This window comes from Primulina eburnea, chromosome 17 (genome assembly GCF_022965805.1).
Source record: "Primulina eburnea isolate SZY01 chromosome 17, ASM2296580v1, whole genome shotgun sequence".
Taxonomy (NCBI): Eukaryota; Viridiplantae; Streptophyta; class Magnoliopsida; order Lamiales; family Gesneriaceae; genus Primulina; species Primulina eburnea.
Genome location: NC_133117.1, coordinates 20,782,040 through 20,804,791, shown reverse-complemented (window position 1 = coordinate 20,804,791; position 22,752 = coordinate 20,782,040). Strand labels below are relative to the sequence as shown.

The window sequence follows — 22,752 nt, the reverse complement described above, 5'->3', positions numbered from 1 at the left end:
GATGTTGATGACTCGAAGTCAACCTCCGGATTCATATTCATGCTCAATGGTGGTGCTGTCTCTTGGAAGAGTTCCAAGCAAGACAGTACTGCGGATTCCACCACTGAGGCAGAATACATTACTGCATCGGCTGCAGCAAAGGAGGCTGTTTGGATTAGGAATTTCGTCCAAGAGTTGGGCGTCATTCCAAATGGAGTTGCTCCTATCCCGGTGATGTGCGACAACACGGGAGCCATAGCTCAGGCGAAGGAGCCAAGGTCTCATCAGAAGTCCAAACACGTATTGAGAAAGTACCACATCCTCCGAGAGATTGTGGAACGAGGAGAAGTGTCGATCGACAAAGTCGGCTCCGCAGATAATGTTGCCGATCCACTAACTAAGCCTTTACCAGGACAATCATTCGAGAAGCATCGCGAATCAATGGGTCTGAAGTATATGGTAGTTGGCTCTAGTGCAAGTGGGAGATTGTTAGAGTAGGTGCACGTCGAGCCAAGTGTTGGCCGACTGTTCACGATGAAACTCTTTGTATAAACGATCTTTATTTTAATAATATTTGAATTTATTAATTTGGCGCATCTTTATCTTTATACCCATGCTAGTTGCATAGATAAAGTCCTTGAATATACAAATAGTAGATAGAATATGAGATGCTAATATGATGAGTATCATGAAACTCATATTTGGAATACTGTATATTCTAAACCGTTCCTAGTCGATTCAGCCGCCACTAAGAAGGATAAAGGCCGCTCGAGTTAGAGACTAGTATCTGCGATGTGAGTACCATGTTTCATTGGTAGGGGACATTGTGATGTCCGAGCATGCAGATAGGTGCTCCTGGTAGAGTGCACTGAACAACCCTCTATAAAGGACTTTCCAAGTGGTTCTCACTTATCGAGTGGAAAAGTCCTAGTTTATGGTTGTACACCATTAGTCCTTATGACCCGGGACAACATTGAGACTCTATGTGCTAGCGTTTCACTTTGACTTGTTTACCGACTCTTATGGGGTCATCAGGTGGCAAGGTTGGGTGTTACGGCGAAACATATAGGAGTCGATGCATTGTAACCGGGGATTCACCGCTTACCTACGGGTATGGATATCCTATGTGTTTTTCATGTATGTGTGGGTTGAAATCTCTGATCAGAGTATGGTGGTAATTATGAAAGGGGTTTCATAGATTACACCATCGATGCAACCACAACATGACACATAGTATCGATTCATTGACAACTCTCGATAAACCAATAGTTGTCGAATCGGTCGGGATATATGAGTTGAAGGGACCGTACTGTACGCTAACCATAATTGAATGGTTCTTGCAGGCACTATCATGTGATACCTAGGGAATCACGTAAGCGATGCTGCTAGGCGTTTAACGTGATTGGTTGGGTACTATCAAACTTGAGTTCTGACGTTCTTACTATCAAGGAGTTGATAAGTAAGAATGGAGCACTTGGGGTATGCTCGAATAAGGACATGTTTAGTCCGAATCACATAGAGATGTGAACCCACGGCTAGTTGTATCAATGAACCATTGAGGGCCACACAAGTACTAGCTTTGTAAATCCCGATGAGAAGTAAAATAGTTCAATGTGTTGAACGGCTTATAAATGTGTTTATAAGCGTAAAGAAAAATAGAAGTATGACTTCTATGAGAGAAATATAAATTTTAATTTAAGGAAGTGTTCCTAGATTAAAATTTGGCCAAGTAAGTGATGTATTTGAAAATTGTGATTTTCATAAACATTATTATGGACTAAATTAAATTAATTCAAGTATTGAATTAATTAAACACTAGTGGGCCTAGTAGAGTCCAAATAATTAAATTAATTCAAGTGTTGGATTAATTAAATAACATTGGGCCTTGTAGAGCCCAATTGGAAATAATTATTTAACTAGTGGGCTTGAGTAAAATCAAGTAAGTGTAATTGGGCCCAAAATTGTTTGGGACAATTAAAAGTCCATGGGCTTTGCAAAAAGTTGCAAGCCCACTAGGGTTTGCATGCTTGGGAGGTGATGGGGTGTCCATTACTTTTGATTAAAATAATTGTGGGCATGCAAGACAACTTTTATCAAAACCAAGAAAATTTCTCCCCCCTTCATTCATTCACTTGGCCGAAATTTTTGAAAAAATTCTCTCACTTTTTCTTCCATTTTTGTTCTTCATTTTCTTGAAGAATAAAATCTTCTCATTGAAAAATCCTCTTGATTTTTCTAGTGCAAATCAAGAGGGGTTTTATCTTGCTTAGTGGTGGGCCTAATTCTTGAAGGAAAGGAGGTGTGCTTGTAGATTGTCATCCATTTCAAGAGCTTAGTTGCTAGTCAACTAAGTTGGTGCCATCATCAACCTTGTGAGGTTGATAGGTAATAATCTCTTAACGTCCTATGCATGGTGTTATTTTGTAAATATTCCACAAAACCTAGGGTGGCCGAAAATTTGTGTATAAATTTAAAATTTTTGACTTCCGTTGCGCTTCCGGCCACCGTAACCGGTCCGCTTTCAAGTGGTATCCGAGCTAAGGTTACGGTTTTTGTGTAATATTTGCATAATATTATGTTGAGATCGATTTCTAACCGCTTGAGAATTTTTTATGCATGAAAAACATCAAGGCCGAAATTTTTTGAAGCAAAACAAAAAAAAAAAAAAAATTTTTCGGGCAGCATGTTGCTGCCCGAGGGCTGCCCGAGCTGCCCTGAAATTTCGGGCATCAAAGGGCAGCCCGAGGGGCTGCCCGAAAAAGTGCAGAATTTTTAAATAAAAAAAATATTTTTTCCGGAATCCGGCGACGGAGCTCCGGTGACGGCGATGACGACTAGGGTTTCCAAAAGTGTTTTGGACAATCTTAGTGTCATGGGCCTTGAGATGTTGGGCCATTGGATGGCCAACATAATTTGTGAAATTTAAATGGGCCAAAATATTTTTGGTGAAAAATGGTTTTTGGGCCCTTAAGTTTAAATTTACAATTGTTGCACATATTTTCTCATAAAATAAATAATTGAAGTAGGACTTTAATTATTATAGTAAATTGTGATTTACAAGAAATTCGATTATAAATAAATTAATTTGAAAGTAGACAAAGGTGTTTGTATAATTTGTTAATTTAATTTATAATTGTGGCGGTTAGTGATTGGATCAAGATATATAATATTGGATCAATTAATTATTGTGATAATTGATTGATGGTGTATGATATGTGATATTATGCATGAAGGATGATCAAAAGCCCAAGCCCAATTTGCTAGGTGTATGCTAGGATATTTGTGTTGTATGATTGTAATAATTATCAATTTAAAGTGGGCTTGGTTTATGGCCCGTTCCCACCCCATGAGATGTATCCCTATGTGCCATGGATATTTAATTGTAAATATTAGAATAGTGGATGATCAAGATTGGAAGATGGTGGCCTTGGTGATTATGAAGATCGAAGACATGTAATATTGGATGCTAATGTAATAATGTAGTTGCATTTGCATCCCTTGCATTTACCCTAGGATTGGACCTAGGCCCGTGTTTAGCTCACACGGGCCATTAGTATTGGGGCAATTGATCATCCTTGTACTGTTTTCTATTTATAATATATGCATGATATGTTATAAATAATGAGTATGTGCGTTATTATTATGATAATAACAAAGTTGCATGAATCCGGCAAACATACGATCAAACATGGCGAGATTTTAAAATAAATTAATGACGAGACCTTTCAAAATTAAAAAACCCTCATTTTGAATAAGATTCAAAATTAATATCAAGTCCGAAAAGGGGAATTATAAATTTGTTTATAATTTCCTTGTCTTCCATCGACAATGGATGCATGATGAACGCTACCCGTACTCGGGACTCGGCTCATATTATTGAGGGGGCCCTGGGTGCCGGAAAGCTGTGACATCCATTGACATAGTGATGTGAACTATGTGGAACTCCCATGATTTCGGCTCATATTATTGAGGGAACTCATGGCGACCGTCCATTAAGGTTTAATATCGATGGGTTAGGCTTGACACGTGAAGATGAACGACGTCATATTATTGGGTCCTAATCAAACGTGAGACAAAAGTATACGTAGAGGGTTGCATAGCGATGCAATTGGAAACTACCTTTTAGGAATTGTGATTGGCCGATATTATTCGGGATCACAATTCGCTAATTGGACCTTACGTACCTACTGAAGAAAGTGTTTCCCGTTTTCACTATAGGGTAGTGAAAATGTCAAAACAGTGGGAGCGATAATTTATAAAGTAAAAGTCCAAACTTTATATCTTATTAAATATTTTAAAATAGTCATTAACATTTATCTGTTTTACTTTTCAGTACAAATCTTTGACAATGTCATCAATTCGCAACCCGTTTTCCGTTATTCTCGAAAAACACGTTCTAACCGGACCTAACTATATCACTTGGCTAAGAAATCTAAAGATTGTCTTAAACTCGGAGAAAATCGCATACACACTGACTGAGTCGCCCCCTGCTGAGGCTCCGACTAGCTGCACTCCTGAGGAATTGCAGACCTACAAGGATTGGTGCGACCATGACTTGAAGGCAAGGTGTTATATGCAGGCTTCGATGAACTATGAGCTGCAAAGGCGATTCGAGGATGCAAAGAATGCTGCTGACATTCATATGCACCTCAAGGAGCTCTTCGGTGAGCAGACTCGGCCTTTGAGGCATGCCACAGTAAAGGAGCTCATCACTTTACGCATGCGAGATGGGACTTCGGTCCATGAGCATGGCCTAAAGTTGATTGGGCTCGTGGACTAGATCGTTGGCATGGATTTGATCTTGCCATCGGAGTTGACCACGGATGTGTTGCTGTTGTCACTGCCTAGCTCGTTCGATCCTTTTGTGGTGAATTTCAATATGAACAAGGTCGAGCCCAGCCTTGAAGAGTTGGTGAACATGCTTGTGACCTTTGAGTCCACAATCAAAAAGGAGAATTCGGTTCTTTATGTGGGCTCTTCATCTGGCACGAAGACCGGTCCACCTGGGAAGGGAAAGAAGCGTTCTTTCCAGCGCCCCAAGAAGAGCGAGCCCTTGAAGAGGCAGACTCCGAGTCCCGTAGTGGCAGCCGCGCCAGCCAAGGCTGAGAAGACAGTTGACATCTGTCATCACTGCAAGAAGCCTGGACATTGGAGGCGTAACTGCAGGGAATATCTTGCGCAGAAGGGTTCTGGCAAAGGTATGTTCTTTATTGAAGTAAATATCTCGATTAACTCTACTTCTTGGGTATTGGATACCGGCTGTGGCTCACATCTCTGTAATGATTTGCAGGCGATGGGAAGAAGTAGAAGGCTCCGAGAGGGTGAGACCTTCTTGAGGATGGGCAATGGAGCAAGAGTTGCTGCCAAAGCCGTAGGAGATGTTTGTTTAATTTTGAACAATGATTTTAAGTTTGTATTAAGAGATGTTTTGTTCGTACCAGACTTGATTAAAAACATTATTTCCATTCCTATGCTTGATATTGATGGATTTTCTTGTTTATTTGGCAAAGGTGTTTGCAATATTTACAAGAATGAATGTTTAGTTGGTACCGGTGAACTTGAAAACAATCTCTACACCTTAAAATTAAAAGATATTCCACTTAACAATGTCCAAACGATAACAACAACAAATAAGCGCAAACAAGATACTCTTAATTCGGCACAATTATGGCATGCTCGATTAGGTCATATTTCCCTAAGAAGGATGAACAAGCTAGTGGGAGTTGGTGTAATATCCCAAGTTTTATTGTTCATTGATCAGTGATTTAATGTGTTATGATTATGGGGTATTCATATATATTGATATGGTCAAGTTTTAGTGTTGATTATAGTTCATGTTATTGTCAATGGGTTAGAGAAATTATAGGAGCCTAGTTGTTGATGATTTGGGAATGGTTGAATGCTAGTGGTGATGGTTTTATGCTTGATTTTATATGGAATTTAGTTGTTAAAAATTCCTAATAATTGATTGGAATAAGAAAAGGTTGGATATCAAGTCTAGAAAAGTCATTTTTTAGGAGTTCGGATCGGACGTCGCTGTGCGGTGCAGCGCAGCAGCGCCCCCGCGCTGCCATAGGCAGCGCAGGGGCGCTGCCTGCCGATGCAGCAGCGCACCCGCGCTGCCATAGGCAGCGCAGGTGCGGTGCCTGTGCCGAGACAGCAGCGCACCCGCGCTGCCATAGGCAGCGCAGGTGCGCTGCATGTCCGAGACAGCAGCGCACCCGCGCTGCCTGTGCGGGCAGCGCCCGCACCCGCGCTGCAAGGAGGCGCGCGGGTGCGGCGCTTCATTTTTTTAAACGAAAAATTGTGTTTCCGAAATGCGATTTTAAGGTTATGAATTGATTTTTATATCAAGGTATTGAGAAATATCTTCATTCTTCATTTCTCCCATTTCTCTCATACGTAACTTCTCCTTTCTTCTCCAAAATTCTTTCTTCTTCATCTTCATCAAGTTCAAGGATTGTTGTGGAAATCTTAGCATCTCCTAGTCTAGGTGCTAGCTACAAGGTAAGATCTTAATTATTTATGGGTTTTGTAAAGAATTGTTGGGTTAGATGAATGCGTTGACTTTATAGATCTAAGTTTATATGATGTTAATTCTTAGTTTTTATGGTGTTTATTGTTGTAGGGATTCTATTGAGGTCATCTTTGCAACCAAGTGTTGATTGGGTTGTAAGTAGAAGCTATTTCTTGTGCTCACATGATATATATGTATCCAAGCCATGTTTATTGATGTCTAGCTTCTTTTATGGTTATATTATGCCATATTCATTGTTATATATTCAAAGATCCAAGAATTCCATTGATTTCATTGATAAAGAAGCTAGCAAACTATTGTGCCTATCAAGTGTTTGATAAATTGTCCCAATGAATTTCATATGCTACAATCCTTTGTGCATATAAAGTGTTTGATGAATTGTTCCAATGAATTTCATATGTTCCAATCCAAGGAAATGATAGTAATTCATGCATGTCATTGGCCAATCACATGAAGAGTGTCTCTCACAGCCTGGTATATATTTCCATATATCACAGAGATGCTATACATAGATTATCTCTCACAGTCCGATATATATTTATATATCAACAGAGATAATATTCACAGGTCACAGATTACAAGTTACAGACTATCATTTCATTTCATGGTTATCTCTCACAGTCCGATATATATTTATATATATTAACAGAGATAACATTCACAGATTATAGATCATTGAGCTATTGTTTCATATTCATGCTATGGTAAACCATCTATATTATTCTTTCATTATTGTTCATTGAAGATGGTATTGTTCACTTTCATTTCCATTGAGATATTTCAAGCCAAGCCATATAAATATGTATTTGTTATGTAAAGTTCTCTACTTACTGAGTTTTATCTCATTCCAGTTATTTCATGTGATGCAGGTAATAAAAAGATTTGAAGCAGATTGTCCAAGGAGAAGAAGTCATATAGCTATTGAAAATGGAACAACTTTTATTTGGTTATGTTAATGTTTTATTGGTGTGAGTTGAACATTTAAAGTTTTAAAAATATCATGTATTTTATGATATGTATTGTGGGTATTTGATTTATGATGTATTGAATTTATGTATTGTTTGGTTTGTATTTTATGAAAATGGTTACAATGGATATAAAGTATATTTTCTTTACGATAAATGCTTCCGCTGATGTAAAGTTATATTTCATTTTAAAATAATTTTAAGTGGGGTGTTTCAATTGGTATCAGAGCAATGTTCTTTGGACCATATATGACTTCTTCTGCCTAGGACAATCTGGTATGTTTTCAATCCTGCATCTATTGATTTTAACAATTGACATTTGATTCTATTCCATTGCCATTGATGTATTCTTTCATTCTATCCATGTTAACATGAGCACCTATATAGGAAATGCCTACCAAGCGTAAGAATGTTGAAGGGGATGATAGTACTACTTCCTCAGATAAGACTACTCGTGTAGTAGATGAATTTACTAAGTTATTGCAAGATCAAGCTAAAGTTCATGGTGATCAGATCCAACAGTTATTGACTATGCAAACTACGATTCAAGGTCAAGCACAAGAAAGAATTCAAGGCGCGACAAATAATTCTGAAAATGGTGCTTATGATCGTTTCAGGAGGATGAATCCTCCTGATTTTATTGGTGGTCCTGATCCATTATTAGCTCTTGAATGGGTCAAAGCTTTGGAAGCTATCTTTGACTATTTGAAATTTTCTGATCAAGATAAAGTTGGTTGTGCTGTGTTTATGTTGGTAAAGGCTGCTCGTATTTGGTGGGAAGCCACCAAAGTGACTGTTAATGTTAAAGAACTGGTGTTGAATGAGTTTAAAGAATTATTTCATGCCAAATATTTTTCAAAGGAAATTAAGGCCAAGAAAGTGAAAGAGTTTCTGGAGTTGAGACAGGCTTCTTTGTCTGTTACTGAGTACATACTGAAATTTGAAGAAGGTTGTGTGTTTGTTCCTTTTATTGCTGAGAATGACAAGGATAAAGGTGAACACTTTATTCGTGGTTTGAAATCTGAAATTTGTAGGGATGTCCATATGTCCAAGGTAGTGAATTATCAAGAAATTGTGGAGAGAGCCTTGCTTGCTGAACATGATGAGCACGAGATTGAGAAGGATAGACAGTTGAGGAGACAAGTTTTTCAAGCCAGAGGTCAGGGTCAGGGTTCAAGTGTGAATGTTAGAGGAGGAGGTTATAAAGGTAAAGGCAAGATGTATCAGCGTAGTAGATTTCCTATGCCTCCTACAGATAATGAACGACTATTGTGTGCCAAGTGTGGAAAGTCACACAAAGGAGAATGTTTGATTGGCAGCGGTCGTTGCTATAGATGTAAGGAAGTTGGACACACAGTTTATAATTGTCCTCTTTCTTTTGGAAAAGGTAAAGTGCAAGGTCGAATCTTTTCAATGACAAAGGAGGGCGCAAATCCTGATGCTTCAGTCATATCAGGTAATATTTTCATTTTGGGAAAAGAAGCACTTACCTTAATTGATACTGGTGCAACACATTCTTTTATATATGAGGAGTTTATGCATACTATATCTGTTGAACCTACTGTGGTTTCTGTTCAATTTAATATTGTGTTGCCTTCTGGGGAAGAAATTTGGACAAATAGTATAATTAAGGCTTGTCCTGTGTTGATGGGATCAAGATTGTTGTATGCAGATTTAATTGTAATTTCAATGGTTGCATTTGATGTGATATTGGGTATGGATTGGTTGTCTGCTTATCGTGCTGTGATTGAATGTGTTAGCAAGACAGTAAAATTTTTAGAAGATGATATTGAGAAGGATTTATTTGTGGGTGGTACCTCTTCATTAAGTATCCCTATTATTTCTTGCCTTCAAGCTACTAAATTGTTGCACAAGGGTTGTGTTGGTTATTTAGCTTCAGTTTTGGATACAAGAAAGGAAAGTAAAATACAGATACAGGATATTGATGTGGTTCAGGATTATCCTGATGTATTTGATGATGATGTACCTGGATTACCACCTGATCGAGAGGTAGAGTTTGTTATTGATTTAATTCCAGGTACAGCTCCAATTTCTAAGGCTCCTTACAGATTAGCTCCAACTGAAATGAAAGAATTAAAGAATCAATTGCAGGAGCTATTAGATAAAGGTTTTATCCGTCCTAGTTTCTCACCTTGGGGAGCTCCAGTGTTATTTGTGAAAAAGAAGGATGGATCATTGCGATTATGTATTGATTATCGTGAACTGAACAAGGTAACTATTAAGAATAAATATCCTTTGCCAAGGATTGATGATCTTTTTGATCAATTGCAAGGAGCAATGGTATTCTCAAAAATTGATCTTCGGTCAGGATATCATCAATTAAAGGTGAGAAATGAGGATATATCAAAGACTGCTTTTAGAACGAGGTATGGACATTATGAATTTTTGGTGATGTCTTTTGGATTAACCAATGCTCCTTCAGTGTTTATGGATTTAATGAATCGTGTCTTTGCACCGTATTTGGATACCTTTGTCATTGTTTTTATTGATGACATTTTGATTTATTCTAAGACACGAGAACTTCATAGAGATCATTTGAGGATTGTGTTGAACTTGTTGAGGGAAAAACAATTATATGCAAAGTTCAAGAAATGTGAATTTTGGTTAGAACAAGTGGCATTTTTGGGCCATATTGTTTCTAAAGAAGGAATTTCTGTAGATCCTTCTAAGATTGAGTCTATTCAACAATGGTCTATTCCAAAGACAGTTTCAGATGTGAGAAGTTTTCTGGGTTTAGCAGGATATTATCGAAGGTTTATAGAGAACTTCTCAAAGATAGCATTGCCATTGACTAGTTTAACTCGTAAGTCAGTCAAGTTCGAGTGGACTATAGCATGTCAACAAGCATTTCAAGAGTTGAAAGATAAGTTGACTTCTGCCCCTGTGTTGGTACTTCCTTGTGGTACTGAAGATTTTGTTGTTTATTCAGATGCTTCAAAATTGGGGTTAGGTGCTGTACTGATGCAGCATGGGAAAGTGATAGCTTATGCTTCTCGTCAGTTAAAGGACTACGAGAAAAATTATCCTACTCATGATTTGGAGTTAGCAGCTGTGGTATTTGCGTTAAAGATTTGGCGACACTATCTTTATGGTGAGAAATGTGAAATTTTTACGGATCACAAAAGTTTGAGTTATTTGTTTTCACAGAAAGAATTGAATATGAGGCAGCGGAGATGGTTAGAACTTGTCAAGGATTATGATTGCACCATTAGCTATCATCCTGGTAAAGCTAATGTGGTTGCAGATGCTTTGAGTCGCAAGTCAAGTTCAGAATTAAATGCTATGATTTCTAAATTTTTGTTGCTTGATTTGCAAAGGAATGAGATAAGATTGGTATCTTCAGGGACAATGGCTCGTTTATCTACATTAGTTCTCCGCTCAACTTTGTTTGATCGAATTTTGAAGGAACAACAGTCTGATGTTCAGTTATTGGTGTTAAAAAGGAATAAAGAATTATCAGGAGTTTCTGAATTTGGAGTGAATCGTGATGGTTTGATTACCTTTCGAGGTAAAATATGTGTTCCTATTGGTGATAACATACGAAGAGAGGTACTCATAGAAGCTCACACGGCGCCATACTCTGTACATCCTGGTGGTACCAAGATGTACCAAGATCTTCGACGTCTTTATTGGTGGCCAGGTATGAAGAAAGACATTACAGTATTTGTTTCTGAATGTCTAACCTGTCAGCAGGTTAAGAGTGAACACCAAAGACCGGCGGGATTATTGCAATCTTTGCCTATACCGCAATGGAAATGGGAACACATCACAATGGATTTTGTGGTTGGATTGCCAAGGTCTCAGAAAGGTTTCAATTCTATTTGGGTGATTGTTGATCGATTGACTAAATCATCGCATTTTCTTCCTGTCAAGACAACATATTCTATGAATCAATATGCCGATGTATATATTCAAGAAATTGTGAGACTTCATGGTATACCGGTATCTATAGTGTCAGATCGTGATCCGAGGTTTACATCAGAGTTCTGGAAAAGTTTACATCGAGCTTTGGGCACGAAGTTAGCCTTTAGTACTGCCTACCATCCTCAAAGCGACGGGCATTCAGAAAGGGTTATTCAAATTCTTGAGGATATGTTAAGAGCTTGCACAATTGATTTCCCTGGGAGTTGGGATACCAAGTTGCCATTGGTTGAATTCACATATAATAATAGTTACCAGTCTTCCATTGGCTTAGCACCTTATGAAGCCTTATATGGACGAAAGTGTAGATCTCCATTATATTGGGATGAGGTAGGTGAAAGAAAGATGTTGGGTCCTGAGTTGGTTCAACAAACAGCAGATGTTGTGGCGTTAATTCAAGAAAGATTGAAGACAGCTCAGTCTAGACAGAAAAGTTATGCCGATGTGAGAAGACGACCTTTATCATTCGAGGTTGGTGATCATGTTTTTATCAAGATAGCTCCTCTCAAAGGAGTTATGAGATTTGGCAAGAAAGGTAAGTTAAGTCCTCGATACATTGGACCATTTGAAATTCTAAATAAGATTGGAGAGCGAGCCTATCGTCTTGCTTTGCCACCGGACTTGGACCGAGTTCATAATGTATTTCATGTATCCATGCTTCGTAAGTATATTGCGAATCCATCTCATGTTCTTAGGTACGAGTCATTGGAACTTTTGCCAAACCTAAGCTATGATGAAAAGCCGGTTCAAATTCTTGATCGTAAGGTTAAGGTGTTAAGGAATAAAGAAATTGGCATTGTCAAAGTTTTATGGAGAAATCAAGTGATTGAAGAGGCCACGTGGGAACCGGAAGAGGAGATGAAGCAACGTTATCCTAATCTATTTGATAGTAAGTAATTTCGGGGACGAAATTTTTATAAGGAGGGGAGATTGTAATATCCCAAGTTTTATTGTTCATTGATCAGTGATTTAATGTGTTATGATTATGGGGTATTCATATATATTGATATGGTCAAGTTTTAGTGTTGATTATAGTTCATGTTATTGTCAATGGGTTAGAGAAATTATAGGAGCCTAGTTGTTGATGATTTGGGAATGGTTGAATGCTAGTGGTGATGGTTTTATGCTTGATTTTATATGGAATTTAGTTGTTAAAAATTCATAATAATTGATTGGAATAAGAAAAGGTTGGATATCAAGTCTAGAAAAGTCATTTTTTAGGAGTTCGGATCGGGCGTCGCTGTGCGGTGCAGCGCAGCAGCGCCCCCGCGCTGCCATAGGCAGCACAGGGGCGCTGCCTGCCGATGCAGCAGCGCACCCGCGCTGCCATAGGCAGCGCCGGTGCGCTGCCTGTGCCGATGCAGCAGCGCACCCGCGCTGCCATAGGCAGCGCAGGTGCGCTGCCTGTCCGATGCAGCAGCGCTCCCGCGCTGCAAGGAGGCGCGCGGGTGCGGCGCTTCATTTTTTTAAACGAAAAAATGTGTTTCCGAAATGCAATTTTAAGGTTATGAATTGATTTTTATATCAAGGTATTGAGAAATATCTTCATTCTTCATTTCTCCCATTTCTCTCATACGTAACTTCTCCTTTCTTCTCCAAAATTCTTTCTTCTTCATCTTCATCAAGTTCAAGGATTTTTGTGGAAATCTTAGCATCTCCTAGTCTAGGTGCTAGCTACAAGGTAAGATCTTAATTATTTATGGGTTTTGTAAAGAATTATTGGGTTAGATGAATGCGTTGACTTTATAGATCTAAGTTTATATGATGTTAATTCTTAGTTTTTATGGTGTTTATTGTTGTAGGGATTCTATTGAGGTCATCTTTGCAACCAAGTGTTGATTGGGTTGTAAGTAGAAGCTATTTCTTGTGCTCACATGATATATATGTATCCAAGCCATGTTTATTGATGTCTAGCTTCTTTTATGGTTATATTATGCCATATTCATTGTTATATATTCAAAGATCCAAGAATTCCATTGATTTCATTGATAAAGAAGCTAGCAAACTATTGTGCCTATCAAGTGTTTGATAAATTGTCCCAATGAATTTCATATGCTACAATCCTTTGTGCATATAAAGTGTTTGATGAATTGTTCCAATGAATTTCATATGTTCCAATCCAAGGAAATGATAGTAATTCATGCATGTCATTGGCCAATCACATGAAGAGTGTCTCTCACAGCCTGGTATATATTTCCATATATCACAGAGATGCTATACATAGATTATCTCTCACAGTCCGATATATATTTATATATCAACAGAGATAATATTCACAGGTCACAGATTACAAGTTACAGACTATCATTTCATTTCATGGTTATCTCTCACAGTCCGATATATATTTATATATATTAACAGAGATAACATTCACAGATTATATATCATTGAGCTATTGTTTCATATTCATGCTATGGTATACCATCTATATTATTCTTTCATTATTGTTCATTGAAGATGGTATTGTTCACTTTCATTTCTATTGAGATATTTCAAGCCAAGCCATATAAATATGTATTTGTTATGTAAAGTTCTCTACTTACTGAGTTTTATCTCATTCCAGTTATTTCATGTGATGCAGGTAATAAAAAGATTTGAAGCAGATTGTCCAAGGAGAAGAAGTCATATAGCTATTGAAAATGGAACAACTTTTATTTGGTTATGTTAATGTTTTATTGGTGTGAGTTGAACATTTAAAGTTTTAAAAATATCATGTATTTTATGATATGTATTGTGGGTATTTGATTTATGATGTATTGAATTTATGTATTGTTTGGTTTGTATTTTATGAAAATGGTTACAATGGATATAAAGTATATTTTCTTTACGATAAATGCTTCCGCTGATGTCAAGTTATATTTCATTTTAAAATAATTTTAAGTGGGGTGTTTCAGTTGGCATGTTTGATATGTCCGATATTAATGCTCTCACGACTTGTGAATCCTGTCTAAAAGGAAAGATGACCAAAATTCCCTTTAAGGGCCATGCGGAGCGAGCCCAAAGGGTTATTGGATTTGATCCATACCGATGTGTGCGTTCCGCTTAGCATCACCACTAAGCATGGACATTCCTACTTCATCACCTTTACCGATGACTTTTCGAGGTATGGGTATGTGTATTTGATGAAATACAAGTCTGAAGCCTTTGAAAGGTTCAAAGAATTCAGAAGTGAAGTAGAGAAGTAATTGGGACGAAGCATCAAGACACTTCGATCGGATCGAGGTGGTGAGTACTTGAGTGCCGAGTTCCAAGAGTATCTTAGAGAGAATGGGATTCTCTCGCAGTGGACTCCGCCCGCTACACCGCAGTTGAATGGTGTTTCGGAGCGTCGTAACCGAACTTTGATGGACATGGTTCGGTCTATGATGGGGTTCACGGAGTTGCCGCCATCCTTTTGGGGATATGCGCTTGAGACAGCGGCACTGTTGTTGAACAATGTCCATACAAAGGCAGTTGACAAGACTCCATATGAGATATGGATGGGTAAGCCTCCCAAGTATTCTTATCTTAGAATATGGGGGTGCCCTGCTTACGTGAAGCAGACAGTGGGAGATAAATTGGATAGTCGATCCATTTTATGCTACTTTGTGGGATATCCAAGGAATTCAGTTGGATATTACTTCTATCATCCCCAAGAAACAAAGGTGTTTGTTTCTAGGAACGCAACCTTTTTGGAAAAGGAATTTCTATTAGATAGAAAATGCGAGATGATAGAACTCGAAGAGGTTCGAGAGACACCCACAGTTGTAGAACCCACACCCGAGAAGCCAAGTGAGGAGATACAAGCTCCTAGAAGAACCGAGAGAGTCTCGAGACCACCTATGAGGTATGGTCTGCTTCTTGAAGAGGGCCATGATGAGCCTAACCTTGGATGTGATCCAAGGACCTTCAAGGAAGCGTTATCGGATGCCGATTCATCCAAGTGGCTTGAAGCAATGGAATCTGAGACGAATTCCATGCATTCGAACCAAGTGTGGAATCTTGTGGATCCACCTGAGGGAACTGTTCCCATAGGGTGTAAATGGATTTACAAGAGGAAACTTGGGGCGGATGGGAAGGTATTGACCTTCAAAGCGCGATTGGTAGCAAAAGGGTATACTCAAAGGCAAGGTGTTGACTATGAGGAAACCTTTTCTCCAGTTGCAATGTTCAAGTCCATTAGGATATTGCTAGCCATAGCTGCATGGTATGACTATGAGATATGGCAGATGGATGTAAAGACAGCCTTCCTTAATGGGGATATTAAGGAAGAAATTTATATGTCTCAACCTGAGGGGTTTACATCTATCGGAAGTGAGCATATGGTATGCAAACTTCAAAGATCTATTTATGGTCATAAGAAGGCATCGAGGAGTTGGAACCTCAGATTCGATAGTACAATCAAAGAGTTTGGTTTTACTAAGAATCCTGAGGAACCCTGTGTGTATAAGAAGGTCAGTGGGAGTGCTGTGACATTCCTTGTTCTTTATGTTGATGACATTCTACTCATTGGGAATGATGTAGGAATGTTGCAATCAACAAAGATATGGTTAGAAAGTAAGTTCTCAATGCAGGACTTGGGTGAAGCATCTTTTGTATTGGGAATACAGATCTATAGAGATAGATCAAGAAGATTGCTTGGTCTCACCCAGTCCACATACATTGATACCATCGTGAAGCGGTTCTCGATGGATGAGTCCAAGAGAGGACATCTACCAATGTGTCATGGCGTGTCCCTATCCAAGTCTATGTCTCCCAAGACTGATGCAGAGATAGCGGCGATGACACGAATTCCGTATGCTTCGGCTATAGGTAGTATCATGTATGGGATGATATCTACACGTCCTGACGTGGCATTTGCACTAAGTGTAGTGAGTAGATATCAATCCAACCCTGGTCTTCCACACTGGAAAGCTGTGAAAGACATCCTCAAGTATTTGAGAAGGACCAATAAGTTGTTCTTAGTCTATGGGGGTGGAGAACTGAAATTGGAAAGCTATACCGACTCTAGCTTCCAAAGCGATGTTGATGACTCGAAGTCAACCTCCGGATTCATATTCATGCTCAATGGTGATGCTGTCTCTTGGAAGAGTTCCAAGCAAGACAGTACTGCGGATTCCACCACTGAGGCAGAATACATTGCTGCATCGGCTGCAGCAAAGGAGGCTGTTTGGATTAGGAATTTCGTCCAAGAGTTGGGCGTCATTCCTAATAGAGTTGCCCCTATCCCGGTGATGTGTAACAACACGGGAGCCATAGCTCAGGCGAAGGAGCCAAGGTCTCATCAGAAGTCCAAACATGTATTGAGAAAGTACCACATCCTCCGAGAGATTTTGGAACGAGGAGAAGTGTCGATCGACAAAGTCGGCTCCGCAGATAATGTTGCTGATCCACTAACTAAGCCTTTACCAGGACCATCATTCGAGAAGCATCACGAATCAATGGGTCTAAAGTATATGGGTAGTTTGCTCTAGTGCAAGTGGGAGATTGTTAGAGTAGGTGCACGTCGAGCCAAGTGTGGGCCGACTGTTCACGATGAAACTCTTTGTATAAACGATATTTATTTTAATAATATTTGAATTTATTAATTTGGCGCATCTTTATCTTTATACCCATGCTAGTTGCATAGATAAAGTCCTTGAATATACAAATAGTAGAAAGAATATGAGATGCTCATATGATGAGTATCATGAAACTCATATTTGGAATACTGTATATTCTAAACCGTTCCTAGTCGATTCAGCCGCCACTAAGAAGGATAAAGGCCGCTCGAGTTAGAGACTAGTATCTGCGATGTGAGTACCATGTTTCATTGGTAGGGGACATTGTGATGTCCGAGCATGCAGATAGGTGCTCCTGGTAGAGTGCACTGAACAACCCTCTATAAAGGACTTTCCAAGTGGTTCTCACTTATCGAGTGGAAAAGTCCTAGTTTATGGTTGTACACCATTAGTCCTTATGACCCGGGACAACATTGAGACTCTATGTGCTAGCGTTTCACTTTGACTTGTTTACCGACTCTTATGGGGTCATCAGGTGGCAAGGTTGGGTGTTACGGCGAAACATATAGGAGTCGATGCATTGTAGCCGGGGATTCACCGCTTACCTACGGGTATGGATATCCTATGTGTTTTTCATGTATGTGTGGGTTGAAATCTCTGATCAGTGTATCGTGGTAATTATGAAAGGGGTTTCATAGATTACACCATCGATGCAACCACAACATGACACATAGTATCGATTCATTGACAACTCTCGATAAACCAATAGTTGTCGAATCGGTCGGGATATATGAGTTGAAGGGACCGTACTGTACGCTAACCATAATTGAATGGTTCTTGCAGGCACTATCATGTGATACCTAGGGAATCACGTAAGCAATGCTGCTAGGCGTTTAACGTGATTGGTTGGGTACTATCAGACTTGAGTTCTGACGTTCTTACTATCAAGGAGTTGATAAGTAAGAATGGAGCACTTGGGGTATGCTCGAATAATGACATGTTTAGTCCGAATCCCATAGAGATGTGAACCCACGGCTAGTTGTATCAATGAACCATTGAGGGCCACACAAGTACTAGCTTTGTAAATCCCGATGAGGAGTAAAATAGTTCAATGTGTTGAACGGCTTATAAATGTGTTTATAAGCGTAAAGAAAAATAGAAGTATGACTTCTATGAGAGAAATATAAATTTTAATTTAAGGAAGTGTTCCTAGATTAAAATTTGGCCAAGTAAATGATGTATTTGAAAATTGTGATTTTCATAAACATTATTATGGACTAAATTAAATTAATTCAAGTGTTGAATTAATTAAACACTAGTGGGCCTAGTAGAGTCCAAATAATTAAATTAATTCAAGTGTTGGATTAATTAAATCACATTGGGCCTTGTAGAGCCCAATTGGAAATAATTATTTAACTAGTGGGCTTGAGTAAAATCAAGTAAGTGTAATTGGGCCCAAAATTGTTTGGGACAATTAAAAAGTCCATGGGCCTTGCAAAAAGTTGCAAGCCCACTAGGGTTTGCATGCATGGGAGGTGAAGGGGTGTCCATTACTTTTGATTAAAATAATTGTGGGCATGCAAGACAACTTTTATCAAAACCAAGAAAATTTCTCCCCCCTTCATTCATTCACTTGGCCGAAATTTTTGAAAATATTCTCTCACTTTTTCATCCATTTTTGTTCTTCATTTTCTTGAAGAATAAAATCTTCTCATTGAAAAATCCTCTTGATTTTTCTAGTGCAAATCAAGAGGGGTTTTACCTTGCTTAGTGGTGGGCCTAATTCTTGAAGGAAAGGAGGTGTGCTTGTAGATTGTCATCCATTTCAAGAGCTTAGTTGCTAGTCAACTAAGTTGGTGCCATCATCAACCTTGTGAGGTTGATAGGTAATAATCTCTTAACATCCTATGCATGGTGATATTTTGTAAATATTCCACAAAACCTAGGGTGGCCGAAAATTTGTGTATAAATTTAAAATTTTTGACTTCCGTTGCGCTTCCGGCCACCGTAACCGGTCCGCTTTCAGAAATAATACAGATCTGCAATTTAAAACAAGATAACTTACTTGAATTCAATAAACCTGGCTCTGATACCAAATGATATGAATCTTGACACGAATAAATAGCAAACACGATTAAAAATAAATCGCACCCTCTATTCAATTACGATATTAAGATTCGTGTGTTTTACCCGATCTTTTGAATCAAGTATTGTGTGATATTCACCTCTAAACTAGCAAGAGTTTAGCAACAAATAAACACGAGAATAAACAATCGAAAACTATACGAACCTTCGAAGAACTTTGCCTACGACAATCCGCACAAGCAACGATCGACAAACGCCACAAAGTTAAAACTTTGATAAGTTTGATTTTGATTTAACAAAGCTTGACTTTGAAAAGTTGAGAGAAAATTCTCAAAAGTTTGATAAACTCCAAAATATTATGTGTATTGTGTATTGTATTTCGTCCAAAAACATTATAATAAAGAAAAGATATCAAAAATCTAGTCTCCCAAAATAATAAAACTCTAGAAAAGGAAACAAATCCGCGCAGAAAACACTAGGCACGGACCCCATGCTGACCTCCGTGTCTGGGTCCGTGTACATACTGTAAACTCTTCAATCGGGATCAAGGGACACGGACCCCGTGCTCACCTCCGTGTACGGGTCCGTGTAGGCACTGTTTTTGCCAATAACAAAGGGCACGGACCCCGTGCCTGGGTCCGTCTCCAGGTCCGTGGAGCCACTGTAAAAACTCATCCCCGCTTGTAATGGACACGGACCCCGTGTGCAGGTCCGTGTACAGGTCCGTCCAGACTCAGTCAGCAACATCAATGCTTGAATGACTTTCCGTTGGCCTCCAAACGTACTCCCATGCATCACGACCTCTTCCGGCTTGCTCATAGTCCCTTGTAGCGCCTCCTTGAATCTCTTTAGTCTGATATGAATCTTGACACGAATAAATAGCAAACACGATTAAAAGTAAATCGCACCCTCTATTCAATTACGATATTAAGATTCGTGTGTTTTTCCCGATCTTTTGAATCAAGTTTTGTGTGATATTCACCTCTAAACTAGCAAGAGTTTAGCAACAAATAAACACGAAGATAAACAATCGAAAACTATACGAACCTTCGAAGAACTTTGCCTACGACAATCCGCACAAGCACGATCGACAAACGCCACAAAGTTATAAACTTTGATAAGTTTGATTTTTGATTTAACAAAGCTTGGCTTTGAAAAGTTGAGAGAAAATTCCCAAAAGTTTGATAAACTCAAAATAATATGGTGTATTGTGTGTAATTTTTCGTCCAACATAACCAATATATCAAAAGGTATCAAGAAATCTAGTTTCCTAACAAAATAAAACTCTAAAAAAGGTAATTTTGTCGCGCAGAAATTACTAGACACGGACCCCGTGCAGACCTCCGTGTCTGGGTCCGTGTACATACTGTACTAATCTTCAGTCGGGATCAAAGGACACGGACCCCGTGCTCACCTCCGTGTACGGGTCCGTGTAGGCACTGTATTCGCCAACTTCAAAGGGCACGGACCCCGTGCCTGGGTCCGTCTCCAGGTCCGTGGAGCCACTGTAAAAACTCATCCCAGCTTGTAAAGGACACGGACCCCGTGTGCAGGTCCGTGTACACGTCCGTGTAGCCTCGGGTTTCTCCAACAATGCTTGAATGATTTTCTTTTGGTTCCCAAATGCCACTCCCATGAGTTTCCATGCCTTCCTCGGAGCTTGGCTGTCCATGATCGCATCATAGTCGACCCCTCGTGATTGGTCCCTCCGGCAACTGCAAAGGATCCCATGCTTTCCTTGGGACGTCCACGTTCGCATCATTCAGTTTGTCCATCTGTTTGAGTATGACAAGTAGTAGATTACAACTTTATTGTACAAAGTTTAGCCCATAAAATAATCCATAAATAGAAGGGGAGGGATTCTTAGTCCTAGGCAACCCCAAAATAAAGTCCATAGAAATGTCAATCCAAGTTCTTTTAAGAATAGCACGCAAAAGTGTTCTCAAAGTTCTATTTATGTAATGCCCAGAACACTGATTGATCATTCTGAATTGATAGATATATTATGAATAATGTACATAGAGATAAGAAGTAAGGAATGAAGAAGTTTGGCTTGAAATGTTGAATTCTAGGAATTTAATTCGAAGCCATATCGCCCCTGCAGTCTAGAGCACCACCGCACCCGCGGTGCATGACAGGAAATAAGATTTTTATTCGAAGCTGGACCGCACCTGCGGTAGTTACATGACCGCACCCGCGGTCGACTGTTTTGGAAAATTGTATTTCTGCCGAAGGCATAGCGCACCCGCGCTCCTAGCGTTACCGCACCCGCGGTGATGCCTCCGAGAAATCCACTCTCATTCTCAACTTGACATGTGGCCTAGTATATATATATAATTGCGCTGATTAGGCTATTCTTCAGTTCCAGCTCTCAGAACCGAGATTTCCTCCATAACTTCTCAAGGTTTTCAAGCTTTAAAGTTAGATATCTCACGATTTAGCCATCCAAATCATATTCCGAGTTAAGAATTGTGTTCCTTGCTTTGAAAGATACAAAGTGATGTAAGTATTGTTTAATTCTAGCAAGTTTCACGATTTAGATGTTAGAGGAATTGGAATATGATAGTTATATTATGTTCTTGACGTATTGAGCATGATATATTTGTAAACAGATCGAAGAACAGATATCATATGCAATTATTATGAAATTCAGCATAGTTAGAAGTACATTATATCGATTTTGAATATGATTTTGTGCATAGGATTTGAGTATGAGTTGAGGATGATATAGTGTTCATATCTGTTGAGATTTGGATTGACCGGTGTTAAGAATATACGTCGTTATGCCGTCAAATTGTATCGAGATCACGTAGTGACTTGAATATGTGTTGATTAGATAAGAGATTGATAGATTTTGTATCAACATTTCCATTTCAGATTCGTATTGTCAACCGTGACAGCAACTGTGCGACGAAAGGTATAGTACATGTTTTGTGTGGGGAATCACGACTCAAATGAGATCACATTTGAGTTTCCCAACCAAAATCACATACTTGTTTTATTGTTTATATCTAGATATGATTATGGTTGTTTATAGATTTGTTTATAGAACTTGTATACAAATCTTGCTATGCTTTGTTTACAGATCATGTGGCATTGCATTAGAATGATTATGCTTGTTTACAGATTGTGTATTCATGCATTAAGATAGGACAGTCTGGAGATCAGGCAGACTTCTAGACGTTCGGCGATATCACAGCTTAGGGGAAGATAACCGGCCCTATTGTAGACGCGGATACAGATCAGCCCGAAGTCTAGGAATAAGACGTACAGCACCTCGATTGGGAGGGTAGGTGACAGACAGTGACGTCTTATTCACAACGGGATCCCTAGAGTTCTAGTCGAGTCGAGTCTAGACAATATTAGATTCGCATTGCATGATTTTATATGAATGATATTCATATTAGCATGTTTCATGTGTTTAGATTGTTTTGATGCATGTATACATGTTTTGTAAGGCTCGAGAATTATCCGTGTCATCGATGTGAGGGTTGAAGAGGATTATGCATGACATGAAAAATGTGAGTTTGAGTAAGCATGGCCGAGACAAGACCGCACCTGCGGTATTAACATCACCGCACCCGCGGTGTAAAGATAGAAAAAAAAATGAGTTTTGTGCGAACAGACACCGCACCCGCGGTGCTAGCAAGACCGCCCCCGCGGTGTGAGACCGCACCCGCGGTCATGTAAGGACCGCACCCGCGGTCTAGGTGCAACATTTTTTGATGAATTCGCCGTGAGCATAGCGCACCCGCGCTCTTGA

At 39.2% G+C, this 22,752-nt stretch overlaps 1 protein-coding gene across 1 annotated transcript; it reads left to right on the top strand.

Annotated features, from left to right (window-relative positions):
- Positions 1 to 7,872: 7,872 nt before the first annotated feature.
- Positions 7,873 to 12,321, top strand: LOC140817936 (uncharacterized). Its single transcript, XM_073177728.1, has 6 exons — positions 7,873 to 9,610; positions 9,776 to 9,828; positions 10,015 to 10,405; positions 10,748 to 11,052; positions 11,197 to 11,754; positions 11,920 to 12,321. Exons 1-6 carry the CDS (start codon positions 7,873 to 7,875, stop codon positions 12,319 to 12,321), a joined length of 3,447 nt encoding a protein of 1,148 aa, XP_073033829.1.
- Positions 12,322 to 22,752: the final 10,431 nt, after the last annotated feature.

Bases quoted from the DNA above. Each gene is read 5' to 3' on its own strand.
- LOC140817936 (XM_073177728.1), top strand. From the start codon at position 7,873: ATGCCTACCAAGCGTAAGAATGTTGAAGGGGATGATAGTACTACTTCC. The intron at 9,829-10,014 runs GTGAGAAATGAG...ATTTATTCTAAG, and splicing joins CAGGATATCATCAATTAAAG to ACACGAGAACTTCATAGAGA. The intron at 11,755-11,919 runs GTAGGTGAAAGA...GTTTTTATCAAG, and splicing joins CTCCATTATATTGGGATGAG to ATAGCTCCTCTCAAAGGAGT.